Source organism: Helicoverpa zea, chromosome 1 (genome assembly GCF_022581195.2).
Source record: "Helicoverpa zea isolate HzStark_Cry1AcR chromosome 1, ilHelZeax1.1, whole genome shotgun sequence".
Classification (NCBI taxonomy): domain Eukaryota; kingdom Metazoa; phylum Arthropoda; class Insecta; order Lepidoptera; family Noctuidae; genus Helicoverpa; species Helicoverpa zea.
In genome coordinates this window covers 2489734-2512260 of record NC_061452.1, presented here as the reverse complement: position 1 = coordinate 2512260, position 22527 = coordinate 2489734, and the positions used below count along the sequence as shown (strand labels likewise).

Sequence of the window (22527 nt, the reverse complement as noted above, 5' to 3'; positions counted from 1 at the left end):
TCACCAATACACACATGTATACATTAAATAATTTGTATGATTATACTTTTTTACTTCGAAGTTTTTAAAGATTTCTTAAAAATTTAGGATCTGCTTAATTATTATGTAGGCGTTCCATCATTTTGTTAGTATTTATTTTTTTAAAGTTAGGTAAAAACAGGAATAAATAAAACCAAAATTTTACTAACATATAAAATTTAATGACATCCATATATCCTTTAAGTTATTTCATGTTCTCTTAAATAGTTTTTATAAAAAAATACGAAAGGAATATTGCACAACCAAATGCAAAAAAACTAGTTTTGATCTAGATAGAAAAAGATAAAATTAATGGAATTACTTGCACCATAAAATCATTCTGTTCAATAAAAAAAAACGAATCAGTTTTATTTTTAACTAGCTTTTGCCCGCGACTTCGTTCGCATGGAATAGTGACTTCCGGCATATTTTTGGTTTGACCAATAGATGGCGCTATATGTCCGGAATAAATTTTTTTTTTAATTTTTTTTTTTTTGAAATAAAAACTATCCTATGTCCTTTCTCAAGTTCCAAACTATGTCTGTACCAAATTTCACACAAATCGGTTCAGTAGTTTAGGCGTGAAGAAAAGACAGACAGACAGACAGACAGAGTTACTTTCACATTTATAATATTAGTTAGGATCTGTAAATCATTTAAAAAGCTTTCAACCTCATTCACAAGTTCAATTTTGTTTATGCAATTCATTCGATTTTCAAAATTGGTTTCATTAGTTTATGTAAATCGTTTAATCATTTACGACCAAAGAACGTTTAACATTAAAAATAGGATACTCTCACTGGACCTTAAGAATATTGTTTTATTCATAGATTTATCCTAAATAATGCTTTTATCCTCAATTATATTCTTAATCATAATCTAAGCATAGACAATTTTGAATATTAAACACACACGCTGTAGGAACCATATTCTATCATCTTTACCTACGTAACAACATTTTATAAAGAATTTTCTAGAACCTCCTAACTAAAAACAAATAGTAGCACATATCACAGTTTCCCCTTCAGCAAAGGTTTCATGTACTTGTGGAAGGCCTGGTTGACAGGCTCCGCGTTCATTGGGCTGCGCATAGCTTCGGCCATCAGACGTTCGTATACGCGACCGTCGTAGGCTCCTAGGGTTGAATGAAGGAGCTGGAATAAAGAGGTTTTTATCAACATTAAAATCTTGTTATTAGGGGTTTTACTTTTTATTCGTCTATAGAGAGACGACGTAGTAATTAACAGCTTTCTATATGTTACTGCTGAAAAGTTGAGTATTTTACATTTACGAGATTTTCACTTTAACTAAAGCATCGTTATGTATTTTATAGCATTTTATAATTAACATCAAAGCCTCTAACTAAACCATCAACCAAATCAAAATTATATTTTTTTATATTTATAGAAGGAATTTACAAATTATTTCAAAATAAATATATGAAACCGACCGCAGCTACTAATAGAAACTACTTTGGAAGTAGTAAATTGAGGTTCTGATAAAAAAAACCCTTATCCATAAGTACTTACTTCATCCCTCAGATCGAATGCATCCACGAGTCCCACTGCATTAGGTCTTATCGCTCGCAAAAGGTCTTCGTATTGCAGCTGTAGATCTAAGATATCCGTTTCTGATATTGAGGTGTACTGGAAATGGCAAACACCAATGAGTTTACAGTTTTCTGACTCAAATAAGGAAAAGGAAAGAGAAAAAAATTCGTTGTATTCGAAAATAGGTTTTGATCCAAAACTGTAGTACCTAATCAATTCCTATCGTTAATTGCAAATCAACCGATAGACAAGTTATTTTAAATCTACCTATATTGGATACTATGTATATAAAAAAATATTTAAAGGTTCTGCTAAGCTACAGACAAACATGTGTTGCTGGGGAGTTTGTTGCGCCACTTGTTCTTCCCAGCAAAAACACATAGGAATTGGTGAAGGGTGGGCGTTTTGGGGGCTGTCTTTTGTAAATTTCTGACGTGAAAAAGTGCTGTTTTACAGTCAAGTTTGAATAAACGATTTTTGATTTGATATAGTTATTTATTATAAATCTTACCATGAGAAGTTCTCCAGTCCTCTCCAACGCCCAATAGTATAAATACACTCTTGTTAACTGTTCCATAACTCCCTTGACGTTTGGACTAGAATTAGCTGTCAGTCTTTCGATCTCTTGACTATATGTGTCTGATATCACAGCTCTGCAATGGGCCTGGGAGGAAAGGTTCTCATTTGTTACGACAGTTAATGTAAAATGATAAAATATTTGCCGTCTTACCACAAAAACTTTTGTTGAACACTTGTCTAAAAAAATGCCAGATTATGACGTTGAAATAAGGTCCATTTTGCAGCCACATTTTTTAAACAAGTGTTCAACAGAAGTTACGTTTTTGTTAGTAAGGCTGTAAAAGTTCATATTTCTAGCAGCGCTTCTGGAAATACTATGGCAAATCAACCGCTCCTTTTCTCAACAGCGACAGTTAGTTTTAGAGAAATTTTTACGCTAAGAAGTAACGTGGATCAAAATGCTTAAGTACATAATTTATTTTTGTTGGAACTTGACAATAATTTAACTACATTACCTCTGAAGCCGCAACTAATTGTATGGTGGACAGTTCCCAAGCATCCTCTTGAGACAAGCCCGTTCGCATCCGACTCCTTATATTTCTTACGCATACACCTATTTTTCTGGAACCAAAAAAGTAAGACGATGAAGACAGCAGTAGTTATAGGCCCTAGTTGCCTGATGCAAACAAAAAAAAATAAATAAAAATAAAAAAAAACAATTGTGGAAACTACTATGAAAAAAAAGACATTAATAAAATATGTAAAATAAGATCTAAATAATGTCATCAATAAAAGGGAATGTGAAAATATGGGTATCACTCACAAAAAAAATCTTGTAACCTATAGAAGCGTTAAGTATTAAAAACCTTATATGTATGTATACCTTTAGAAAGCCATACATTGTCATTATGTCTACATTATACCTATTACTCTATGGTATTATTTACTTACCCTGCAGCAACAGCTTGGAAGGACCTGACGATGCCCTCTGGACTACTGCACCAAATACTTTTGTTGCCGGAAAAAGCTTCCGTCAAATACGACACGGTCGGTGTTACTGGCTTCCCTGCCTCTGCTTGCTCGTATGCTTTTATTAGGAACCTAGAAAAATAAATGTAAGTATGTATTGTTTTTAATCTGGTAACAAATGGTATTGGTAAACTTGATGGTAATCATGATATTGAGCTGTTAGAAACTAGCCTCAAACGGTCCAGAAAAATAATACCCAGCTATAATTTACTATACTAAACTCACTTATACATGTATAGTATTGACAGTTCGTAAAATATAAATAATGAAGAAAGACAGTTCTTCCCCAAAGCAGCTCTATCTACCAACGCTAGTGCAATCAGAGAAATGACGAAACCATCATGGTCGAACCTTCTACTAGGTACCAAAGGTTTTATTACCTGGCAGTCTGAAGCAGCAGAACAGTATAATCTCCCTCATAGGTCCTGGTGGCCGACACGAAGTTGTACAAGTTAGGTAAGCCAGAGGACAGCATGTAGCCGTGACCGCCGCACGCGTGGCGACACTGCTCTATGAAGTATGCGGCATCTGATGTGCTTACTGCTTTCAGGCAGCTTGAGAGAGCATGGAACTGGAATCAAAGTTCATGAATATTTTAATCAAAATTTTTAACAAGTTTAATTTCGTAGGAGAAGGTTCCGTTAAATATTAAGTGAATGTCAAATATCAAAGAGCTATCGAGTAGGTCTGTATAGTCACTTGGATTTCGAGTACCTACTCGAATATCTTCCAAAAAGAAACAGGTTCTTAATTTAGCAGATTTTTATGTTAATCTAGATTTCAAAAATGGTTTCTGGGGCATTTCTGGGGTAAATTCTGTACCCGAAAGTAACATTACTAGTGAAGAAGACAAAGGCACACTTAGATACGCTCACAGATCGTGGTCTCTTTACCTTATTATTCTCAACTTACCTCTGGCAACGTATCAGTGTTGCCATGCTTCATCTCAGCGAGCACCGCACTGAAGCTCCTCCACAGCCAGTTGCTGGAAAACTGTAGCGCATGCGCAGTAGCTATGCAGATGAACAGCTTGTGCTGTTGTGTCAGGTAGTCCATTATCTGAGGCTCTCCAGCACTGGAAATCAGAAACGTTATTTACATTAGTAGGTAATCAAGAAGAAAAGTTGCATTCTTATTTATTGCTTTCGTTACAAGTACCTACCTACTGTCGGAAAGTCGCCTAATCTAATCTCGATTCCATCAGTATTTAGGTGCCTTTCAAGCCGCGGGGTTACGCGGGGATTTTGAAAATAACTTGAATGCTTAATACACTTTTACCTTTCCCTCAGTCTCCTAATATAACGTAAAGATCAGCTTACCCAGGCTTAGGTTGCGACTGGCGCCGTACAGCAGAATACCGCACAGCGATGGTGCAAGCCTTAGCCAGGTTGAAGGCAGCTTCATTGACCAGCATAACGCGAACAAACACCATGGTCTGATAGGTCATCTTGCCATGACGCGCCACTTTCACGTAAGTACCATCCTGAAAGGTTGAGTAAGCTGATTAGGGAAGCAATTGACTACAGCGAAGACTTATAATTGGCTCTCTGTCGTCTATTATTTCTTTCTATTGTTAAGTTTTTATATAGCTGTAATTCTTTCATAGTGTTTTAAATAAATAGTAGTGGAACGACAGGACGTTCAAAATGAAAATTCCAGCGTTGTTAACTAGCTAAATACGTCTTTGTATAGTAGTTTAATAAACGTATTTGTAAAATTGACATAAAAGCAGGTATCGGGTCTATATTATTATGTAAATGTATACCCAGAATGACCAACTGCTACAAACTTTCATGGAAACTATATTATTGTTCTTACCTTCAAAACCTGAGCATTCTTCATCATCATATTTTCCCTAGGTATCCTATAGTTATCGAACCCTAAGAAGCCATTATCAGCAGTGTTGAAGCCCATCTTTGGTCCTATTTCTCCAATCTTGATGCCAGGGAGGGGCATGTGGGTGTCTTCATCTCGAAGCTGTACTATGAAGGGGTGGGTCCCATGGCATACACCCTTGGTATATAGTTGGGCTATTACTATGCAGTAGTTCACTGTGTTGCCCACTGCAACAAATTATTCGTATAAGATTTCCTTAGACCATACATACCTATGTTACATTGTAAAGATAAATAAAAGTGCACTGAATTATCCTTGCTGATCAAATACGGATATCTAATTTACTTTCTTTGATGGTACTGAAGTCACTTAAAATCTTATTAGGTCCTCCTTGCACCTTGGTCGGTATAGTTCCATCCATATATAGACAGTAGGTATTATTAACAGCCGTGTTCAAGGACTTTTTTAACTATTACGTGCATCTAAAACACTGCTTAAATAAATACACAATCTACTTACATCCTCCCGCCCACCATTTATAAGCCGTCAAGGTAGGAGTGTTCAGCACAAATGTTTCAGTCTCAGGGTCATACGTGGCTGTTGTCTCCAACCCTCGTATAAATGTGCCGTGTCCTAGCTCCGTCTACAAAGAAACATAGGTATATGTTGATCTTTGATCCTTTCTTCATTGTGTCTGATGCATATTGAGGTCTTTTGGTTACAGGCCTGATTCAATTTAGTGCATTGTCATTTGATTGCATTGTCATACAGATGCACTTCGTGATTTGGGTTGAATAAAGATTTGACGGTTCAGGTGTAAGAAAAAGGAGAACAAGCCATTTCTACTTAACTACCTAATAATTGTTCTATTTAATAAACAACAAAACAAGTACCTAACCATCATCACAAGCAAAGACTTAAAACCACATCACAAGTCAGTCGTTTACCGTGAAATTGATAGATTTTATTTTTACAGAAAGCGTTACATTTCGGTAAATTAGCGTTCTTTCAAAAATCATTCATCAAAAACTACATAACTTATTTTCAACAATAACATTGTTACTATAAGACCATTGGCCGTATAAAACAATTACGAAACGGGTCAAGACCTCACCTGAGCGTAGGTCCCAATGATTTGCATATCCAGCGCTCTGGGCAGCCAATAGGCCTGTTGTTCTGGAGTACATTGACCCATGATGGTGGGCACAAACATGCCTAAGTGGAGGAGGAATGGTGATACCTCCTTGAAGAAGGCATCAGATACTCTTCGGAGCATGGGGGAGTTGAGACTGTCGCAGAAAAAATGGAAGGTTCATTAAACTTCTTATTTTGTTTTTTTCTGAACCTAACTACATATTATCAAGATTAGAAGTGCACTGTGTTTATTTGTTGAAGTATTAAGTGGTTTGGCAAAGTTTAACAAACTGTACTTGATTTCTGTAATCTATATTGTAAATGGATACAACAAACTCGTCCGTGAAAGATTCTTAACAACATGGTTAGCCTGTTGGGTTAGGTTAGTTTCAGCTTTTTTAATTTTAACCTTCATAGATTTTTTTTCTAGTTTTATGTGTTGAAAGATAGATCATCATTTTCCAAAAAGCTCTGGAGGCTATTTTTAATATCGATAAAAAAATATGAAATGCCGATTCACTAAGGTATATTTTATTACATAGGTATAATACGATAAAATTACTTTCTCGGCCGGAAACATTTGCCCTCGCAAATGATCTTACTTTGTCCAACAATGACAACGAATCCATTTGAATACAATCAAAACATAAATTGAAAACAATGCGTAGATACGAGTTATTCCCAATTTGTCATTAGTACCGATTGGTCACCAACTATTTTTTCCATACACCAAATCCCAATTGGTCATTCGAGCAAAATAAATAATTTAATATTTAAATTTTGAGTTTCGTTTCGTCACCCGCATAAAATTTCACGTAGCAGAGTACCGTCAGAAATAAAAGTGTTAGAAGAAATTTTAAATGAAAATCTTCGATGTAGGTAGAGGTTTTAATAGCTCTCATATAAATATAATAAAATAATAACATTAAATTAAAACACAGGTGAAGACGTCAACATGGGCATTTTATAAACCCGAAAATGTGACTCGATACTTTTTGTACCGGTAACAAAAGTACCAGGAGCCCATAACTAGCAAAGAGATTGTATACATAAAAATATTAACAAACAAGAAAATAAATATCTTTAATTAACAAAAACAATTTGAATCTAGTCAGCAGTTGTGTTGCACATACTGCAGTTTTTTTTATTGGACCTTGTTCGTATAAACAGAACGTTTCAGTTCAATTATCTTCTTAAACTTCTTGTTCTTACTATTTATTTAAAATACTTTTTGCACATTGTACAACGGCGGACTTAACGCCTTAGGCGTTCTCTACCAGTCTACCTTAGGGTGGTGGTGAAATAGACAATTACCATCCATACACAATTAAGAAAATATATTTATTTTATTTTATTTATTTAAATGTGCTTAAGTTTTGGTCACAAATTGTGCTATTTACTGTTTTTCTGGTATTCATTTTTACTACCTCAAAAATCAACGAATAATGCATTTACACCACATGTTTTTTTGCTAATACCGATAATAGTAAATAGTTACTAACATAAAACAATAGAAACCGGACCATACTTTACCCCTTCTTCTATATTTTGTCTCTTTCTAGAAAACAAAAGCCTTCTGTTTTATTACCTGATTTTATATATCGTAAAATCGTGACACTCTTGACTGCTATACTCCTGTAAGTTATGCGGTCCTAGTACATGGTGGACAGTTCCATGGACACTCGTTGATTGGTAAGTATATTACTCATCTGATTTATGCGATCCTGGTATTTTGATTTTGGCCGTGCGTTGTGTAAAGCTTTTCTTGTTGACAGTACTTTTTACAAAATAAAGTACGGATGACGAATTGAGACTAAACAAAATAAAATATTTTATCGAATGACAAATCGGGACACGTTTTTTATGGATGCCAAATCACTAAAATGACGAATTGGGCATAACTCGTAGATAGCTACTTTATCCATCCAAACAATGAGATTTACGAATTTTCTAGAGAAGCCGGAAACTTAACCTTTAGTGTCATGAGTCATTACATTACTTACTTCCATGTAAGTCAAAATATTCTGACTACAAGTACCTAACAACACCATTTCCGTAAATTACCGATTATTTTATTAACATCATCATGATCGTCATCATATTTCAAACGGTTTATAATAGTGAAACACATTCTGGATTCATGCGACACTTGAACATATAACTCTATCTATATTCAAATTAGTATTCTGGAAACCGCTTACATACCGGTATGATAAAAGAATAAGTAAGGAACCAAAGACGAAGGCACAAAGGAACTGCCCATTGTGGAGGAAAATAGGAGTTGATCTCATGTTATTTTCACCCACAGCTAAACAGTCGGCCGTTAGTTGACCCGAACGTGGGCAAATTTTTTAATTACCCAAAAGTCTCCAACCCGGTGAGCTCAGCGAGTATATTCCTGACAATCTCTGAGTAGACGCAGGACTTTCTGACGGCATTCTCGTACTTCTCCTTAGGGCTCATGTGTTCTTCTGGTATAGCATCACGAGCCGCTCCATCGTTCAGGGCTATGTCCTCTGCAAGAGTATAAAGCTTAAACTGTAGTATAACTTTGTATGTATAGTTAACCCAGCGAAGGAAGGAAAAAAGCGGAGATACCAAAACGAAGGTAGGTCAGGCGTCTTCTTGTAGGTCACGTAACGTTCAGTAGGTATCAGTCATTAAAACTACCGAGGCGTTCGGCTTCCTTGCCAAATCAAAATCAATCTGTCAAAGATTGGTCTTGATTAATTGGTGATTTTATTTTTTAAATAATGGGCCGGTTCCAAATAAGGCGTACCTACAAGGACCAAGCTTATAAAGTAAATCGTTCCCCGAACGGCCCCATTTTGGTGCGCTAATTTTGAGAAAATTTTGCGTGGCAACATATGATTTTTCCGTTGCTTAGCGACATTACAACGTTATGCACCAGAACTGTTTATGACCTAGCTTATCAGACTCCAATAAAAACTGTATCTAATTATGATTATCAAAGAAAACTGCATAATGATAAGCTAAGTCCTGATAGCCGATACCCCCTACTTTGTCTTTATCTTGAGAGTGACTCAAATTGGAAAGTGAAGGTGAACTTAGAGCACTTTCACACTAGCCGATTTTCCGCAAAGTTTTTCCGCGCGGCATCGCTTGGTTGGTGGGGCACGCGAACATACGAAATATAAAATTGTTTGGATAAAAACGTTGACATCTGAAACCGTGACCGATTTTCCAATAAACAACCGTCTTCTCCAATGTCCCTCACATCGGACAGATTTCCTTCATTCCTCCTTTTTTGTCCAATCTATTCTTTTATGGAACAAGTTGCCCTCGGAAATTAGGATAGGAAATTGGTAAATAGCCGATTCACTTTCAAATTGAAGCTTCGTGAGTATCTTCACCAGAGTTTGCAGAATTAACACAACTGTGCATTTAATTTTGTGTTATTTATATATGTATTAAAGTTTATTCAATATTATATATATGTATATGTGTATGTATAATAATTCTATGTACGTATATATTTTCGATTTTTCTTTTATATTTAGTGCACCTGCCATGAAATTTCTCCTCCACCTAAAGGTTGACTGGTAGAGAACGCCTAAGGCGTTAAGTCCGCCTTTGTACATTGTTTTTGTGTAAAATGTGTGCAAAAAGTGTAATAAATAAAATAAAATAAATAAATAAAATTTTTTGACGCACGGAATGTGTTGCACTTAGAAAACCGATCGTAACCCGCAACAAAATCCGCCAGTGTGAAAACGCTATGGTACTACTTTTTAATACAACCATTGTCAGTATGGAATTAGGCATGACACATTGAAGAGGTCAGAATTATAGAACCTAATAATTTAATACAACATCACAATTTGTAATATATTGAACAGGTTGTATTAGTACAAATAGGAATTTAAAATAAACTAAGCAGTTATACTTAAGAAACTTAAATAAATAAAACTTGAGTAAATTACTAATAAAGAAAATTCTAACATCACAATTGATTATATTATTTGTAATTAATTATCGTCAAAAAAAGAAAAAGTTTACCAGCACAACAAGTCAAAATTTTAATTTGTTGACTTTTAACTATTGTTAGCTGTTTAATTAACTGACCTACGCCAATTCAGTACCAGTCCCCAAAGTATATAGGTAAGAATAGGTCTCATCTATGTTTTCCATACTGACGATAGTAGACCACAATGCTATCATCTTCACCATATCTTCACCATGGACAACTAAAAACCTCAATTAATTCCAACTTACCAATTTTCTTTCTCTGCAAAGTATTTTCTTCCCCACCATCAAGGATATGCGTAACTTCCAATTTATTGAAGTTGCATTTCGCCCTCTCCATCGCTAGGTCAGGATGGACCTCCATTTTTGAGATCTGACTCATTTTTCAGAACATTAAAACAAATATTTAAATTCAAAAACAATTGTGGACGCGTCGACTTCTGGCGAACGAAATGATACTTTGAAGTGTGTCTAAGTAGATACTCCGATATCGGACCTCATTACTCTATTCACTTAATATCCATATAATACGTATTTAGCATAATTCGCCTTGATTAACAGCCGTCAAATTCCATGATAAAGAGAAAGATTTTTTCGATTTTTTATCGCTTATTGCATTGCGAATGTGCACCCGGATACAATTTGAAAGGCATTGTTATCATATGCATTTATTACGTTTCATTATCACAAATGAATTTGATTATATAACTTGTAAACACACTGATAAAACTGGCCACTGTCGGTATAGCTACTGTCGATTTCTCACTGCAATTGCTCATTAGCCAAAATTGCACCAAAACATTACAAAACTTCCACTGTTTAACACAGCACTGTCATTTGAAATCACTCATTTATAATCAAACACACAAGTCATGTCCAATCAGATAAAAACTCGACTGCTACTAATAATATCAGTTGCACTTCAATACTCAAACTCGCATGTGCAATGTGCGGTCAGTGGATACGAAACGGGACACTATGAAAAAAAGACTTAGAAAAATTTCACCAAAATCTATCGCCTAATCAAGCCTTCGGGACCCGGTGGGATGTGGGAGTAGAAGGGTGGGGAAACACCATGGTGCACCTCAAGGTCATTCAAGGTCAGTGACCTTGACCTCAAGGTCAATTTTTAATGTAAAATCCCCGATTCTAGTTAGGTCACTGACCTTGTCCTTATGGTCCTTGACCTTGAGGTCAAGGTCAATGACTTGAGGTCAAGGTCCATTTTTATGTATAATCCGCGATTCTAGTAAGGTAACTGACCTTGTCCTCGTGGTCCTTGACCTTGAGGTCAAGGTCAAAATTTTTAAGTAAAATCCGCGATTCTATTAAGGTCACTGACCTTGTCTTCATAGTCCTTGATCTTGAGGTCAAGATCAATGACCTTGAAGTCAAGGTCAAAATTTTTTAAGTAACATCCGCGATTCTAATTATGTCACTGACCTTGTCCTCATAGTCATTGACCTTGAGACAAGGTTGAAATTCCGAAAAGCAAGATCCGTGATTTCCTTGAATAGACAAGGAAGCGTGTGTGTGTGTGTGTGTGTGTGTGTGTCTTCCCCTGTGAAAGCCATACATACGTAAGCGTAGTCGAGTGTTAAAAAAATTGTATATGTCAAAAAAGGGACATGCAATCCAAAGGTTTTCTGTGACGGCTCCGGCGCTGCGGTGCTCCGGCGGTCCCACGCGAGCTTGTCGTCGCAGATGGTTACTACGCTTACCGCCGCAGCTTTGGCTTGCTGGCCGGCTCCGCCGGCCAGCCTCAGCTGCGGCGACAAGCGTAATAACCACCTGCTCCTCAGCTCGCGGGCCGCCTCGCCCCTACGCGCCTACGCGCTTTTGAATTGCTCTCTAGGGTTGGGACAAACTAGACCACGTGGGGTCGGATTTGCAGCGATTCGTTTCTATTTATCCCTTCTAACCTAACCTATCCGAGTCGGGGTGCCCCATGCTCCGAGCTCGCTTCGTTCGCTCTTGTATCCTAAATTTGGGTCAATATTAATGGTTAGTGACCTTGAGGTGACGGTCGTGATTCTGGAGGTCAAGGTCGAATGACCTTGAAAGTCATAGTCAAGCCTACATTGGGAGTTTCTGGAATTCCATTGCATGACACTATCGACTCCCTAACTTGAAGTGCAAAAACACAAACGGTTGGTCGGAGACAAAAATCACCCAGATGCTTTTCGCCATCGTTTTTACGACAAACGGTTGGTCGGAGACAAAAATAACCCAGATGCTTTTCGCCTTATTTTTAGGTGTTCTATACGATAGAATCAAGAAAACAACGATTTGAGCGAAATAAAAAAAAAATGTTTTTTATTTTCTAAGTCCCTGGTGCCTTTATAATGGAATCCCTTCGACATCGTTTAGACGACAAACGGTTGGTCGGAGACAAAAATCACCCAGATGCTTTTCGCCTTATTTTTTGGTGTTCTATACGATAGAATCGAGAAAATAAACAAAATACAAAAAAATAATTTTTTGCAAAAATTTTCTAAGTCTTTTTTCCTCAGTGTCCCGTTACGTACACTCCAACCCAATGTGCAGTCACAGTGTGCACTGTGCATGCCCTTGACTAAGTACTTACTGCAAATGCGAATGACCTCCTCGATTGCAAAGTTGCGCAGCTATTTTTAAATGAATTGAGCAAATAATTCGGACTGAATGATAAGTGTTTATTTTTTGGGTGTTTTAGAAAATGTAGGTAAATAAATAAATTTATTTAATTTCGGTTTCAGACATTTGTCTACATGACACAGCGCTTGCTATTGGCTAAGAAAATTAAAATATAATCAATTTCTAGCAACAGTAATGTTTAAGATCCACACTTCCTTCACATATTAAATGTATGATCAAACAATAAAACACTATATCGATTTCATTATCATTTTAATTTATAAAAAGGTATAAATAAATGTACAAAAAGCGGTCACAACATTCATACATGATTAAATAGATTTAATTGTTCTCATTTACGTATTATGGCCCAGAACCATCCAATGAATTCCATCAACATTAGTTATGACGAGATCCCATCAAAATTGTTCGGCAACGTTTGTTCGCTAAAAAATATGTCAGCGTAAGTTCACCAGCATTTGTTCACGCAAAAAGATTGCCACTTGGCAGACATTTTATAAATGTTCTCACATATTTAATTTGCTTCTGTTTACTAGAGCGAGGTGACCAGAAGAAACATTTATTCCTCACACCGGCGGAATCCCACCTTTACAATCTCTTCCTGGGCTTTACATTAAATCTCATTATGCGTAGCCACCCTTATCATAATCCGAAACCATTTATTTAAACTATTGTACTTTAAGTTATTTTCCTAAACCTATTGCAATTTACATATCACAGTTTGGCTTTCATCATCAGAGGCTTCAGATACTTGTGGAAGCTCTGGTTGACGGGCTCCGCGTTGAGCGGACTCTTCAGCGCTTCCTCCATCAGACGCTCGTACACGCGACCGTCGTATGCTCCCAGGGTGGAGTTTAGAATCTAAAATAATGAATATCGGTTAGAAAAGTTAACCTAAAGGCGGAATTTCACCAAAATGTTCGCGAACAAATGTGCGAGCGAACTTTTCGGTGGAATCCATGCTTGTGTACAGCTAGCGTGTAATCACGCACAAAGATTGCTGCTTCGCGCGCAATTTTTTCCTGATGCTAAAACGTTTATGCTATGCTAAAAACCTTTATGTTAATGCTACATACAAGCGGTATATATAATGTGGTGGTTCATATATGGTACATACAAGTGATACATACGAGGGGTGATCCAAAAGTAATGATAAGAGGGTATTTCTAGACTTCATAAAAATCCAAAAAAAATTGTTTAGTTTCTTTATATACCCACTAGTTCAGGATAAAAAAAATCATATAAATAGGTCATCATTTCTTGGAGATACAATCATTTGAATAGCGATGGTCGACAATAATTCATCAAACTGCGAGCAGGTGTGTTGTTCCATTAAGACAACGCTCCGTCTCACAAAGCCGCAGTTGCGATGACTGCCATCCAAGAATCCGGGTTCGAAATACTCGAACACCCACTCTATTCCCCAGATTTGGCCCCCAGTGACTTCTATCTCTTTCCTCGGCTCAAAGAACACCTGCGAGGCAAGAAATTTGAAGACAACAACGAAGTGATGGCTGCAGTTGAAGAATTTTCGGACAGTCAGAGTAAAGATTTTTTTTTTTAAAGGAATTCTTGGTTTAGCAAAACGATGGACCAAGTGTATTGACTTATTAGGAGACTATGTTGAAAAATATATTTTTTTAATACCATTATTCACATTGTTTATTATCAATTATCATTACTTTTGGATCACCCCTCGTGTAACGTAAGTAGTATATTGCTCATCATCATCAATTAAATGATATTACCTCATCCCGAATATCGAACGCGTCTACAATGCCGACGGCGTTTGGTCGCAGCAACGCCAACAGTTCTTCATATCTGACCTGCAGTTTAGCTATATCATCTCTTGTTATCGTTGAATACTGCAACAAAACATATGCCGATAAAGAACTAACCTACTGTAATTTGTAAAATCAAGAGTATTCCAGAATTCTGGCGAGTTTCCGGGTTCGAAAGCGTTCACGCGGCCCTGGGCCGCGGCTCAAAGGGTTCCAGAATATACATAGATGGTTTTCAGGGAACTTGTTACGAGAATTCAGTACTTAAAGCAAATTCCATGGGCTGACTATAGGTTACTTTATTTTTATTTGGGTAACAAATAGATAATTAATTGTAATGGGTCAATTCGTTAGTCGATGATGATTTTTAGTAGGTAGTGGTGATTTTTATAACTACCTACTATACTATTTAAACCCTCTCCCAAAAATCCCAATACCCTATATCCTTACCATGAGCAGATCCCCTCGTTTCTCCAGCGCCCAGTATATGAGATACAGTTCAGCCATCTGCAGCAGCACTGGTGCCAGGCTGGGTGACGAGTTGGTCGCGTGACGGACCATCTCCTGCCAGGAGACCGATGTTATGATGGCGCGGCAGTGAGCCTAGAAGGAAGAAGACAATATTTTTAGATCATAGATTGAATTAGGGATTGTGTCTAGTAAGTACAATAAAAATATTGAGCTGCTGAAAATAAGAGCGAAAAATAATATTTATCGCAAATTATCCAGTCGGTTTACATACTAAAAACATGCAAATAAACACAAATCTTTAATTTAGTACTGAACGGCGCACTGCTTTAAAAAAAATAAGGAAAGGAAAAATATTTACCCAAGCTAAATATTGTTAATAATTTGGTAATTTGACAAAATAACAGCTAATTTCAAGTGCATTTCAGCAGAAAAAATGAAAATATACAAAAACAATGGCTCACTTCGCTAGCATTGACGAGCTGTACCGAGGCGTTGTTCCAGGCGTCCTCGTAATCCATACCAGTCTTCTCGTAGTTATGTAGACTTTCATACGCAGCTTTCGTTTTTCTACAAAAACAAATAAAGACAAAATATAATAATCTACTTTAATACAGAAAAAATAGTTTTTTTTTCCAATAGGGATTTGTGGTGGCCTACTGGTTAAAGCACCAGCCTCTCAAGTACGAGTGTGCGAGTTCCATTCCAGGTCAGGTAAGTAGATAAAGATGTAACTTTTCTAAGTTGTTACTTTTTAAGGTCAGGCAAGTAGGTACCAATGTAACTTTTGTAAGGTATATACCTATGTTCTTTCTAAGTATGTCTTGGACACCAATGAATGACTATACCAGAAAAGGCCTGTTCCCTACAGCGGCACGATAAAGAGGGTGATGATAATCTGAAGACTATTTCATAAAAGTTTTATATGAAATCTTTGTTCTTACCCAGCAGCGATAGCTTCAAAGCCGCTGATGATGCCTGAAGGCGTGTTCTCCCAGGCCACTCTATCGTTTTGGCTGAACTTCACCAAGTATGACACGGTCGGCGTCATCGCGTTGCCCATTGTCGCTTGTTTCCATGCTTTTACTAGGAATCTGGAAACAAAAATGATTTTATCATCAACCGAGGTTTATTAGATATTAAGGACTACTTTATCTCCATGCTCTGAAAAACAACCCTGATTTGTAATGATATTGTAGGTGGATAAGTACACAGTTAAGTGTAGTGTTCAAAAGTAAAAATCTCTCTGGCAATTTCTGGCAAGAAATACCTGAAGATTCTGCTTCCAAGAACGACCATGTTATATTTGATTGTGCTATATATCATGATCGGCAAGACATAAGCCAACTAAGGGATATAATTAATAAATAGTACAATACAATAAATATCTAGATATGCTTAATATGTTCCTCCAAGTGGCATTAAATAAAACCTTCCTTTTCTTACCTGGCAGTCTGCAACATCAGCACAGTATATTCTCCCTCATAGGTAATGGTGGCAGTCACTATGCCATTAATAATGGGCAGGTTAGAGGACGCCATGTATCCGTGGCCTCCACACGCGAGCCTGAACTCCTCGATCCTGGCTGCAGCGTCCCGACTGCACACTGCCTTCAAACAGCACGCTATGGCGTGTAGCTGGAAGAAGATATGAAAATAGTGACGACCTTGTCTTTGAGTAAGTCCTTTAGGGTAGCAGTTTTTTTGTCAAGAGAGGGTATTTGTCGTATAAACCTATAATATTACAGAAGAAAGTTTTGGGAGTTTGCCGTGGTTTTGTATTTCAGAGAGCTAACTGAATTTGAAATACACTATTTTCGTTCTAAAAGACGATTCAATCGAGATCTTCTGCTTCGATCTAATTTTCAGATCAAAGTGATGACAACATAAATATTTGCAGATATGCTGCAATTAAATGGTCAATATTCAAATGTAAGCGGCAAAAATACTCAGACAATCTATGCATATTGAAAAACACAAAGACATCCTAAACCTTTCTACAGCAGAAAAACCAATATAATAAGTCATCCTTACCTCAGGCAACTGATCCATATTGCCCTTGCCAACATCTTTGATAACCTTGGAGTAGCTGTCCCACAGCCAGTAGCCCGTGACCCTGAAGATATGACTAGTGGCGACACCTATGAACAGCTTGTGCTGTTGCGTCACGTAGTCTAAGATCTGAGGCTCTGGCTCACTGGGGAAGGAGAATTTGACAAAATTAATATACATAGGTGTAGGTAGATATCAGGGATAAGAGAGGGGATATACTCTTTTAGATTATTTTAATTATATAGTTTTATAAATAACTTTAATGTTAAGACAAAATGCTGTCTTCAAAAAAGTTATATCATCCGAATACCAAAAGAAAGGGGCGGTATTTGAATAAGGTGCTTCTTATAATAAAGAATAGACAGACTTGAACGGAAATCGTTCACCACTGACAGACACCGACACTGAGAGGAGGAGGCCTATGTTCAGCCCTGGAGGGCCTGTAGTCGAACTGATAGTGACAATGACTGCAAGAGCGGTAATGATGATTCCGTCGACAAAACACAAGACAAAGAAGTACAATTATACAAATATATAATTTGGTAAATATGGACGTGTTCAATAAAAACCCAAATGGAAATCCTTACCCAGGTTTAGGCTGCGACTGATGCCTGACGGCAGAGTACCTGACGGCGATGGTACCGGCTCTCGCCAGTTCATACGCCACGTCTGTCACTATGAGCACTCTGACGAACACCATGGTGCCGTATGTTAGCTTCTCGTTTTTGGATTTTATGTAAGTTCCATCCTGGAATGATTAATTTGTGTCATTAGGCGATGTCCGTAACCTCTATTTTACACGAATTATGATGACAAACTTTTCGCTCAGAATTGTGCACCTGTAAAAAGCTGGACTATACGTACGCCTCTTTACATCTATTAGATACCAAATTTTATCTCCATCAATGTTGTCGCTTTCATTGGAAGAATAACGAGGCAACTTAATGGGACTGTAGTCGTTTTTCATTTCGATGTTAGATAGGGATTTTAGTCATCAAAATAAAGTCTAATAAAAAGATAAACATTGTCATCAAAAGAAAGTCTAAATGACCATCTGATAAACATACCTTCAACACCTGAGCATTCTTCATCAACATATTCCTCCTCGGTATCCTAAAGTGTTCAAAGCCCAAAAACCCATTATTCGCTGTCTGAAATCCCATCTTAGGCCCGATCTCTCCCACTTTGACTCCCGGGAGAGGCATATGGGTCTCTGTATCACGGATCTGCACGAAGAATGGGTGGACTCCATAACATTCCCCCTTTGTGTACAGTTGAGCTACTACTATGCAGTGGTTTGCTGTGTGGGCCACTGGAAAGAGATTGAAAGTTTTATTAACTTTGCTCAACATTTAGATGGTAAGTCTCTATGGCCTGATCGATCATAACATAACGTTAGGCAACGCCATCTTATACAGACAAATTCCTCTGTGGAATGGAATGCACGTTAAATTCATAGTTTGAGGAGATAGGCAGTAGACTAAAAGCCGACCAAAATATAGTTGGGGATATAAGGGCATATGATGATAAATCGTTGAGTTTGATAGTCCAAGTAAAAATACATTATTTTGTATACTTACATCCACCAGGCCACCATTTATACGCCGTGAGGGAAGGACTGTGTATAACAAACTCTTCTGTGCTGGGGTCGTAAGTAGCTGTTGTTTCTAAACCTCTGAGGAATGTGCCGTGACCGAGCTCAGTCTGCAAGAAATGCGTGCTATGTATTAGCAAAATTTATCCTTCTTGCCACATCTGCTTTATGCAAATTTCATTTGGGTTCGGCTCAGCACGTTTTCTACTCTTTTTTATGCCGTCATTTCACAAATACTATTTACTACAGAATTAATTACTTTGTCCCTACTTTGTATAATGAAAAAATATTGCACTTTTTTGCTTGGTATGCAAAAAGATCGTGTCCATAAGAAATGCTAGCCATCTCCCAAGATTTCAAATTCGAAACACTTTTTGAGCTCCAAGACTTTTTACCAGAAGATAATATAATATGTATATTGATGATATTATTATGTCTCCAGAGGTTTATTCTCGTGCATGTAAATGTTTAATTATTAAACAAAAAAATATTAATCAGTATTCAAAAGAAGCGACCGTAAACCCTTCCCTATCCCGTTGAAATTTCCAATAAAATTCATCTCTGACTAAGTTTCCTCACCTGTGCATAAGTGCCAATGATCCCCATGGACATGGCTTTGGGCAGCCACTCGGACATCTGATCAGGGTCCGACTGATTCAGTATGGTCGGCACAAACATACCCATGTGCAACATGAATGGGGATATGTCTTTCACTACGCCGAATGTCACACGGTACTTGTTTGAAGGCCTGGGAAAATAGACTTTATGTTCAATTGAATTAGGTTGTTTTTAGATTGTGTATGTTGTGTTGTAAGGGTGTGTGTATTGTAGTCAAAATTAGGAAAGTGATATTATGAGTGTTGTACATTGCAGATGCAATAGCAAAAGTTAAAATTACCATAATTTCGTCTCCAAATGGATAACTATTATCAGTCTCATAGATTTGCAGGTAATAACTTACACAATCAACATTAATTTTGACTTAGGTAATTCAGTCCTTTGATATCAAAACTGAAATGTTTTATGTGCCTTCTTTCTTTCGAGCTCACTCAGAAATAATGCGGAAAATTAAGATACAGTTTCTTTGATATTCTGCTTAGATTTCGATTCGATTAACTTCAACTATATTATTTTTATCTTTTCCTCCTCTTACTAATACTTACTTGAAAGCGTCCATAGTGTCATGTTTTTCCGCATACTTCTTTAAAATTTCGTACAAAATGCAAGCCTTTCTGATGGCGTTTTCGTATCTTTCTTTATGACTTAAATACTCTTCTGGTACCTCATCTTTGTTGTTGAACCCTTCTGCACTTAGTACCAAATTCTCTGAAAATACATTAATATTGATTGCTTACATAAGCCAAGTAGGTATTGAAAACCAGCTTTAGTCAGGGGTATCATCACGTACGCGGGTAATAAGTTATGTACCTACAGGCTTTTCTCACTGTATGGACTATCTAAAACTGAAGGATTTGACCAAATCGGACCAGTAATTTCTGACGTTAGTTGGTTCAAGCACAGAAAGACAAACTCTTCAGTTTATAAAAATAGTACAGATTTTGTTTTCCTATGATAAACAATATCCTCATAAAGATTGTAAAATTATACAATTTATCAAATTAGCTAATTATGTGATAAATCGCCGTGGCATTAAAATTCAAAAATATTTTCGTGAGAGAGATATTTTCTTATTTGTATAAAGAAAAAAAACATAGGAAAGTATACTTGTGAATTTTTGTTGCTCTTTTCTTGAAATATTTTTATAAACAGCTTACGGCTCAGGTAGTGTTATTCACAAAATTATATTTGGTAATGATACTATTTATGAACACAAAAATATTTTTCATAAAATAAGAGTATTTGACTATACAGTATTTCTTGTTATGATCAGAAATGTTACTCAATAACATTTTTTCAGCATGATTTTATCTATATATCTTTTATATTGATGATATTCTCCCAGGGAGGCTGTACAACTGAAGCTAAACTTATGTCCAACTTATAATAAATCCTGATACCATTTTTTTTTAATAAACCATAAACAAAAACAAAACTTACCGACTTCCCTCCTCTCTTTGGTTCCCTTTTCGCCTCCATCAATAAGATGTACCAATTCCTGAACATCGAAAGAGCATTTCTTTCTTTCTTTCACCAGATCTTCGCATATTTTCTGTTCTGCCATGTTTGAACACCACCTTTGTACTGCGAATTGTACTTAATGATATTTACTATTGCGATTTATCTTTCCTTCTATAAGTACTGGAGTGATAACAAATGATTAGATTATGCGGGGGGCTGCCACAACTAAGATTTTTGACAAGGTTCTGCTCGCGATTTCGTCTGCGAATCCAGATCCTAGAATAAATTGAACACACTACTCTTGTAAGTAGGTAAGTATAGTAAACTATTAAGAAGTTATCCAACTAAAAAAAATCTCAGAAAGTTATGGTTTTACCAAATAATGTTAAGCGGAGGTCTGTATTTTTCTGTGACAGTCTGATTTTAAATCGATTTATTAGTTAATAGTTTTTATTAATCCCAGCTTAAGCTATCTACGTCAATACATAAATATTTTGCTCAGATACACTTATCACATTAGTTATAAATATGTACTGACGACATGTGCCGACTACGTTTTTATTTAAACACAATGTTGATATAGGTAATAATGGTACAAAGTCCAAAGTACGAGTTTCATCCTATTTACGAGACTTTGAACTTTGACTTTGAGTAAAACCAGCTATTCTAGTGACATTAAAACAGTACTAGATTGTAGTTGGGTGACATAGCAATCAAGTCACTTAAATCGGCCTGACTTTTGGCTGCGAAAACTGCTGAATCGATAAAGATGCAATTTATTTTGGGAATAGATATTTATAGGTACATTAAAAATCTATCAGTGGCCATAGGATACTTCATTCTTCAGTGTGCTTCTGGATCAGATAAGTTCTTGTGTTTATCGAAATATCCGATCATCCATCATTTCTTGCAGTGCATTCAGAGAAAAATATTACTTGCACATCGTCTCATGCTATTTCATAGAAAATCTGTACAATTTTTATCAAACAAAAGATAACCCTTGCCCTGCAGAAGGTCAAAATTTCAAGATGTTCAACAAGAAATCTTTCAAAATTATCGCGCCTTTTTAACTTTCATGAAATCACACTAGATGGCATTGGAATCTATGGACGAAAGCGACATCTGTCAATGCTTCTCGAATTAATTAAACTGAGAGTTGAGAGTCACGGATCTAGTCCAAAGGTAAATAAACATAATAATTATAGACGTTATCTCAATAAAACACAAAACAACTTACTTTTTTGATATCCAGTAATCACTTATCACTAAAATGAACTTCACATCACTTGTAAAACTATTAGATTGGTTATTTATTGCGTTTTAGCGTAATATTTTCTTGTTTCAAGGTTAAGTTGCGTGTGTGCGTGCGGACTTGACAACTGTTGTATCTATACTAAAACAACTATGTACGTAAATGATGGTTGCAATTACAATCTTTCGAACATTGTCCGGTAATGTTTAAGTTTTACCTTGATCTTGAAAAATAGGAGAAGGTTCAAAGATTAAACTTTATGTCATTTTAAAGTAGGTACACACAAATAAAGTATCTTGTAAAGTTTTTGCTTAACTTTCATAAAATAAAAACTAGAGGCGTATTTTTTTAAATCTGTTTAAAAGATGATTCGCTCTATTTTTCTTAACATGTACCTATCTGTACATACATTTTCATATCCTGTAGGTATATTATATCTCAACCAATTATTATTGTTTATGTTTATTTATAAACTGATTATAAATTCTAACTTTTTTAAGCATTCGATTGTCTGCCAAGTACTGGTGACAAAAAACGCTAATAAAAATGGTTTTAGCCATAGGCAAAGCATGTTTAGCTGTAGGTAAGTCCT

The 22527-nt window shown here is 36.4% G+C and overlaps 2 protein-coding genes across 3 annotated transcripts; both read right to left on the bottom strand.

Moving 5' to 3' along the window:
* Positions 1-661: 661 nt before the first annotated feature.
* On the bottom strand, positions 662-10987 carry LOC124629499 (probable peroxisomal acyl-coenzyme A oxidase 1). Its single transcript, XM_047162924.1, has 13 exons — positions 10323-10987; positions 8446-8602; positions 6067-6241; positions 5472-5595; positions 4935-5179; positions 4436-4599; positions 4029-4191; positions 3497-3687; positions 3039-3188; positions 2603-2708; positions 2080-2232; positions 1548-1664; positions 662-1172 (listed from the first exon to the last, which is right to left on the bottom strand). Exons 1-13 carry the CDS (start codon positions 10453-10455, stop codon positions 1029-1031), a joined length of 2022 nt encoding a protein of 673 aa, XP_047018880.1. The 5' UTR covers positions 10456-10987; the 3' UTR covers positions 662-1028.
* A 1958-nt stretch (positions 10988-12945) lies between these two features.
* LOC124629560 (probable peroxisomal acyl-coenzyme A oxidase 1) lies at positions 12946-22082 on the bottom strand. Of its 2 annotated transcripts, none has more exons than XM_047163045.1 (14): positions 21921-22082; positions 20663-20806; positions 19768-19930; positions 19184-19352; positions 18591-18714; positions 18078-18322; positions 17598-17758; positions 16993-17155; positions 16406-16596; positions 15904-16053; positions 15424-15529; positions 14942-15094; positions 14459-14575; positions 12946-13571 (listed from the first exon to the last, which is right to left on the bottom strand). In XM_047163045.1, exons 2-14 carry the CDS (start codon positions 20784-20786, stop codon positions 13425-13427), a joined length of 2013 nt encoding a protein of 670 aa, XP_047019001.1. In that variant the 5' UTR covers positions 20787-20806; positions 21921-22082; the 3' UTR covers positions 12946-13424. The 2 variants fall into 2 exon arrangements, with proteins under 2 accessions (XP_047019001.1, XP_047019077.1); XM_047163121.1 differs by lacking the exon at positions 21921-22082 and adding an exon at positions 21060-21266.
* Between the last annotated feature and the right edge of the window lie 445 nt (positions 22083-22527).

Coding starts and splice junctions, on each gene's coding strand:
- LOC124629499 (XM_047162924.1), bottom strand. CDS start 10,455: ATGAGTCAGATCTCAAAAATGGAGGTCCATCCTGACCTAGCGATGGAG. Junction 5,596..6,066: donor TCATTGGGACCTACGCTCAG/GTGAGGTCTTGA, acceptor GTTTCTTTGTAG/ACGGAGCTAGGACACGGCAC. Junction 1,665..2,079: donor GGACTGGAGAACTTCTCATG/GTAAGATTTATA, acceptor TGCCATTTCCAG/TACACCTCAATATCAGAAAC.
- LOC124629560 (XM_047163045.1), bottom strand. CDS start 20,786: ATGGCAGAACAGAAAATATGCGAAGATCTGGTGAAAGAAAGAAAGAAA. Junction 17,759..18,077: donor AGAATGCTCAGGTGTTGAAG/GTATGTTTATCA, acceptor TAATCATTCCAG/GATGGAACTTACATAAAATC. Junction 16,054..16,405: donor CTGATGTTGCAGACTGCCAG/GTAAGAAAAGGA, acceptor TTTTGTTTCCAG/ATTCCTAGTAAAAGCATGGA.